General features: G+C 44.3%; 1 protein-coding gene across 1 annotated transcript in view; it reads right to left on the reverse strand.

The window, feature by feature from the left end:
* The window catches only part of PIK3R4 (phosphoinositide-3-kinase regulatory subunit 4), a 28,428-nt gene extending 23,069 nt beyond the window's left edge, over positions 1 to 5,359 (reverse strand). Inside the window, exons 1-4 of the mRNA XM_035318261.1 lie at positions 5,222 to 5,359; positions 4,216 to 4,976; positions 2,844 to 2,977; positions 2,078 to 2,660 (exon numbers count right to left, since the gene is read on the reverse strand). Coding sequence (XP_035174152.1) covers positions 2,078 to 2,660; positions 2,844 to 2,977; positions 4,216 to 4,945 — 1,447 coding nt within the window. The 5' untranslated portion in view covers positions 4,946 to 4,976; positions 5,222 to 5,359. The remainder of the gene's footprint in view (positions 1 to 2,077; positions 2,661 to 2,843; positions 2,978 to 4,215; positions 4,977 to 5,221) is intronic.
* Between the last annotated feature and the right edge of the window lie 1,390 nt (positions 5,360 to 6,749).

A 6,749-nucleotide genomic window follows, 5' to 3' on the forward strand; every position in this document is an offset into this window, starting at 1 on the left:
GGACTCGTGTCCCTGACCACAGTGAAGCTACTGAGTACATCACACAGTAATGTCACATAAGCAAGTGGAAAATTTGTAAGGATATCAAATGTAACAACAACTAATTTTAGTCTTCTAGAAGTAGCCCTAACCACTACCTAATCTCAGGCTAATGACTCAGTAACTTGATAGAACTTAAAGGCTAATTAACCCAAATCAACAACCCAAACCAACAACAAACCACCACAGCAGGATATGTACCCTAGGGAATGACAACAGGGCTACCCTCGAGGGCTGGATTCCAATTTTAGGACACTCATACCCATATCTATCCACGGAATTTGGCACCATTCTGCTGCGTTTGGAAGCTGCCGAAGCAACCCAAGCTATATGGGTCAGGCCACTGCCAGTACAGGAATAATCCCGTCAAGGCTTACGTCCCACTTAAGCAGTCATTCTGAGTCTCATCCAAGACAACACCAGCATGCCAATGGAGACTGTACACAGCCCAGATCAAATCCTCTAAGTCACCAGTCTGACTACTTCCAAACAGTGTCCTATGGTAACACAAGTTAGCTCAAGCATTAAGCTACCTTTAAAAATATATTTTGTTATTTACTTATTGAAATGTAATTGCTTTCTTAAAAGAAAATACTTGAATTGAAGGCAACTTTGCTAGAGAATCATCTACAATTCAAATAACTGTTAAATTTCAGAAAATATTCTAGCTGTACTCAGTTTGAAAATAAAGTCAAACCACTTAACATAAACTCTGTTTAAGCAGATGCAATTGGAATCTATTGAGCAGTGAGATCTGTAGCCTTTCTGCACTTCTGGAAAAAGAGATAGTATTTTGTTTTTTCCATTTCAGTTTATTTAACAAGCTCAACTTTATATTAGATTAGAATTTTATTATAAACAGACTGGAATTTTACAATATTTACTTTTGTTGTGTTGTGTTTTTTTTTTTTTCCTAGACTACAAATAAAAGTGAGGCATGAGAAATATGTTTCTTTATTATAAAGCCCAAAATGTGGAAGACCAAGGTGAACAAAAGCACCTGGTTCTATTTACTACCATACACTGACTTCAATAATGAGCTTTATCAGTTTATTTATGTATTTATTTATTTTAAAAAAAGACAGCCATCACCTTCAACTGAATTACGGATTTGTAAACTTTAAAAAAAGTAAAAATACCCTAGTCATAGCAAATAAGGGTAATTGGTAAATAGAAAATGCAGGTATCATTACAAAACTTCTTCCTGAACCACCAGAATTCAGATATCTGAATAAAATATGAAGAAAACATCTGCTAGGGTCTAAGTCAATCTATTACACAGCAAATAATATGATTTCAGCTCCAAGTATCAAATTTCACTCTGTGGGAAAGTAATTCTGAAGCATAATAACAAACTGATGCTTTAAATTTGTTTCAGTTGGGCTAATCCAAGCAAACAGTCTGAGCTAATGAAATGTCAATTACAATAAATGTATAAAAGCTGCAAAGGGTAGGTAAGCTCAGAAAGCCCTGTTCACATACTTAGATACACACAGCTGCTTGGACAAGTGGTTTTACTTGTTACATTCTTTTTTTATCTAGGGAAGAGATGCAGGGCTGCTTCCCTGAGCACGAGGCTCTAAACTCGGACCCCTTACCTTAGCTGTGAGCAGACCTGCCGTCTGGTACATTCAGGCCCTAACCCAAAATGAATATACACATTCTGCAAGTTCTTTTTACATGCAGAACCACAGAGGAGAATGCATGTTACTTTATACATACAAGAAAAAATCATCTAGCAAAGAACAAATGAGTTTTGCCAATTATTTTACATGTAATTATTTACTTTGGGCACAGACCTACACTAGAAACTCATTTGATAATATAAGCCGACTCCCATACATTATGAAGTTGCTGCCACCCCCTGAATCAGTTAGCTTAGGTGAATACAGGTATCTTTACCTGCAGAAATTTCTGAGACTTCTGGGGAGATTTACTGAAATAGAAACAGCAAGCTGCAGGAGGATTTTGAGTAGCAGAGAAAACAGGAAATACAGAAAAACCCAAGATTTGGAGTTTTGACTCGATTTCCTCTTACCAGCATATGCAAGTCTGACGATAGTGGCTTCATCTTGGGCCAAGTGTGCAATGCCCGGCAGGATGTATTCTGGATAAATGTTAATATCATTGCGTGGCACTTCTTTGACGAGAGCAAGAACTTTAGTTAGTGTCCTCACAGATTCTGCCCTCACCCTGGGCACAGAGTCGTTGCTGAAATGTAACAGATAAGGAGTAATACGATCCAGAAGAATCTCTACACTTAATCTTGGTGCTAAATGAAGAATCAGTTCCAAAGCAGCCAGTTTTGAATCACAATATTTGAGAGTCTGTAAACAGGAAGTTATCACAGATACTAGAATAACCAGCCCATTCTCTTTTGTCTCTCCCTCGGCTTTCTCTGTGCGATCATGCCCACAGAGATTGTGAATGATGTTGTCCAGATCTTTACGTATGACCAATATACGCTCATCTGCCGATACAAACGTTTCCTTGGCAAACTGGGCCATGTAAGGCTGAAGGAAAGTGTAAAATATTTCAGGAAATGCATTGTTACGTTGCTGTTTCAAATAATCTTCAGCTGCTAAACGTTTATCTGGCTCACGATGGACCATCTGAGTGACCTTGAGAAAGGCAGAAGCAGGAGGGAGCGGGAGAGAAAGGTTAAAGGTTTAGACACTTGTAATGAAAAAAAAAAAAAAAAAAAGAAAAAAAAAAGAAAAATCAACAAGCAATTTGTCACCAACATAGGTGAAAAACTACACACAGACTACACAAATGGTTCTACTGCTGTAGTCCAACCTTACCAGTTCTCTGATACTGCGGTCTTCGATTTTGTTTAGAACTTGATCAGGGGAAAAGAGGCCATTTCTGTAAGCCAAAAGTTGAGATAAATCAAACATGGGTACACCTTCTGTGAAGAGCTCTGCTATTACACAGCCTGGAAAAAAATAGTCAAAGATATCAGAGGATTATAAGCACACATTTTAACTTTGTTTCCTATATGCAATTAAGATCAAAATCTACATCAATCTTAGCTCAATTAAAAACAAGGCAAACGAGCTGAGAAATTAGCTTGTGGAAATGGGACAGTATTTCCACCTCCAAAACCTGGCTTTTGGACTTGATCCCTGAAATGTCTCCCAGGTATTCTATTTCAAACGTGCCAACAGCAGAGGAGTTTGCAATTAGGAAATATGAGGCACTGATTTCAACCACCTGCCAGCTGGAAAATACAACACCAGAAAAGGAACCCACATCACTGTCACATGGAAGAAGAGTGCCAAAAAATCAAGTATGGACCAGGCAGGAGGTCAAAACTAAGTGGCCCTTTTACAGAAGATTAAGGAATAACATCTACTTCCACAGTGATGCTGGGGGACAGCATACATTCACTCAAACAAGCTCAAAAGCACAGTGAGAATGACAAGATTGCCAAACACATCCCCCCTGTTACGTATATGATACGTCTTCTTCAAAGGCTTGTGTCCCTTTCCTGAAGTTTACTCCCAATGGTCAGCTGTATTGGTGGAGAAGCCTGGAAGTTAGGCCGTAAGAGCAGCTGGTGAAAGTAAAGTAACCGTTACCTTTACATCCAGTTTTTAATTATTATTATTTTAAATAGGCCAAACATATGGCTTTCAAGTTACTCAAGACAAGCCCGAGACTCAGGACAGGCTCCTACAATGGGGCTCTATCAAGTATTTCTGAGAGGCACCATGAGAGGAGCTTCCTGAGTTATCCAGCTTCCTACTTGTGGGAAAAAATGAAATGAGAAGGGGCTTCTAAAGCCAATGTTGCCAAACTGCACTGAGAACTAGCATGGTCCCCAGGCAGGTGGATCTTAGGCATGCCACTGGCTGGTTCCACCTCTTGGGTCCCATGAGGCACATATATAGTATGCATCCCTGGGACCTCAGCCACCTGAACATGATGATGTACTTAAGTTATGTGGCTTACTCTATTGTGTCTGTACTTTTTCTGTGAATGAAGGGTTTGGTGTTCAGTCTTAATGCTTAAAATAAGCACGTTTTTGCACATGCTCTTCTCTTAAGCCCACTGTAAAAAATGTTAAAATTTGGTTAAAAATAACCAAAAAAAAAACAAAACACCCAAAACTTTTTGTGCACCCCTGACGCACAACCGTTAAGAACACACTGATCTCTCCAGATCAAATACCTGCAGAAAAGATATCCATTGCACGTTTTAACTCTCCTCTCGTTCGCTGATTGCTATTTGCCAAGTCCACCAAAGGAGTCGAAGGATCCCGAATGTTCTCCAGCTCTGTAGCAAACATACTCCCATCGACGAAGCGCTCGGGAGCGATGTAGCACGTTCTCCTCCGCGACGTGTCAAAGAAATAATTGAAGTCAGCGGGATTGTCTTCAGGAAGATAGGTTGGTTTAAAACTGGCAAAGTCAGTGAGAAGAACCCAGTTCCAGCTGGTCACCATGATGTTCTCAGTTTTAATGTCCCCATGGCGGACTCCGGATTTGTGTGCTTGGTCCACCGCAGTAAGGATCTGGAAAGCGATCCACCTTTTTTCAATGTTATTGAGGAATGGCCTAGTGCTAATCCGATCGTAAAGGTTGTCCCGTACGTACTGTCTGAAAAGCATGGCAGCCTTTTCGGACAAAGTTGCTTTCTGAAAGGGGAGGCAGTTCTGCGCCGAGTGTAACCTTATCTTCAGCTCCTCCAGCTCTTGCTTGTAGCTCGTTAGGGGTAGAGTCGGATCCTGGATCGCAAACACCTTCACAACCACCAGGCCCTCCCGGTGCTTGGCTCGGGCAACCTTGAAGAAGCGGGTGCTGCCCAGGCTCTTGTCGTATTCGAAGTCGTGGATGTCGGAGAAATAGCTGTCCACCGACAGGATCTGCGACGGGGCGATGCCAGCCAGCTGGTTCCCCATGACGGCGCGCCGGCGGGCGGCACCTCTCAGCCTCGGGGAAAAAAGAAGACAATTCACAATATTTCACACCGGACAGGCCCGGCCCGACCCCGGCAGCATTCACAGCTCTGCTCCTTTCCCCCAACGACCCCACGGACCCTCGGGCCGCCACCGTGTCCCCCCCACCCCGAGCGGGCCCCGCCGCCGCCACTCCGGCCCCGATGCGGGCTGCGCCACTGGGGCTTTCCCCCACAGCGGGCCCCCCACCGTCAGCGGAGCCCCTTCCCCAGCGCTCACCGGCCCGGCACGGCCCGGCACGGCCCGGCACGGCTCGCCCTGCCCAGGCAGAGCCGGGACCCCCCCTCCCCGGCCGCGGGATGGAGAGAGGCGGGACTCAGGGCGGCGGAACCGGCACCATGAAGCGGGCGGGGAAGGGGCGGCGCAGGATGTGAGCTCACGGCGCCGCCATCGCCGCCGTCCCTCGCATAGGGGCAGCTGGGGTTTTGGTTCTTTTTTTTTTTTTTTTTTTTTTTTTTTTTTTCCTTTTTGACCATGGTTGTCTCCTCCCGAGCTCTGTCCTGGAGAGGTTGGACGGGGACACCTGAAGGGATCAGCAGCCAGCGTGCCGGTTGACAAGCAGGGCTCTTCGTTTTTACCCCTTTGTTTTGTGTCTGAGGCCAACAGGGCTGTTTGATTTCCAGGGGAGGAGAGGGGGGCTTAGTGGCTCAAGTTTGGTGTGCTAAGGATGACTTGCCACATCCCTGCGAGCCCTTCCCATGCTGTCTCCCCAAGGAAGGAAATCCAGGCTTCAGTCCTTCCCTTTCAGGCATGGCCGAGTGAGAGGGGAACTCATAAAGTGCTAAAAATGCTGCCTTCCAGTGTTCATGGAGGGATTGCAACCTTGGCAAAAGCCTTCCTGGAAAGGGACCCTGCTCCCTTTTCTTTTGTCCACCCTTTGATTTCCTTTGTGCAGCCACTGCTCCTGAGCCATGGCTCCTCAGCCTTACTTGTTCTCCCCTCTGTGAGGGGTGAGGCCAGGCCTGGCTGCTGTCAGACTGGATGCCTGGTGGTGATGTTTTCCACAAGGCTGCTGGGCTGTCCCCCATGACTTGTAAAAAGAGGAGTTTTGGACTAATAACTGACTCAGTGATGTAATTTTGGCCTTGAAAGTGATCTGGGCTAGTTTTCTTCTGATGAACTTTTTTGCAACTTGTAATCCCTTTAAAGGCATCTGTTTTTGGCTGGTGCTTTGTTATGGGAAGAGGATATGACAGCAGCAAGAGTGAAGTGTTCAGGCAGTTTTCGTGTTATTTTTGTCTGTGTTTTGCGATGTCAAGGAGAAGCTGCAGCAGCGTGGGGAGGTACAGCATATCTGTGAGCTTTGTACAGAGGCAGTGTAAACTGGATCAGAAAGTGCTGTAGGAGACCAGCTATGTTGGTAGAACCAGCTTGAGGTGCAGCCGGGACATCTCAGCCAGGTGAATAGTCGAGTGGCTGCTGTGCTTCTTTCCTCCTGTGCTCAGCATTGGATGCCCACGAGGAACTTTTTAGATGTCTTCACTACTAGGTCTGGCCTGGAAGGATTTCATGTACCTGAGATAACAGAAAAAGGCCTTTCATAGCAAACCCAGAATGAGACAAAAAAGGCATTTTTCTCATTGTTTTATCTGAAAATGCTTGAGAGCAAGGAGAAGCCCACGGCAGTTTTTTCCTGCTTTCCTTTTTTTTTTTTTTTCTTTTTTTTTTTCTTTTTTTTAAATTATACAAAATTAATGTAGTTTCATTGCCCTCTGTAACTCTCACGTTACTAGAGAAGAGACATTTG

This window comes from Oxyura jamaicensis, chromosome 2 (assembly GCF_011077185.1).
Source record: "Oxyura jamaicensis isolate SHBP4307 breed ruddy duck chromosome 2, BPBGC_Ojam_1.0, whole genome shotgun sequence".
In the NCBI taxonomy this organism is placed as follows: domain Eukaryota; kingdom Metazoa; phylum Chordata; class Aves; order Anseriformes; family Anatidae; genus Oxyura; species Oxyura jamaicensis.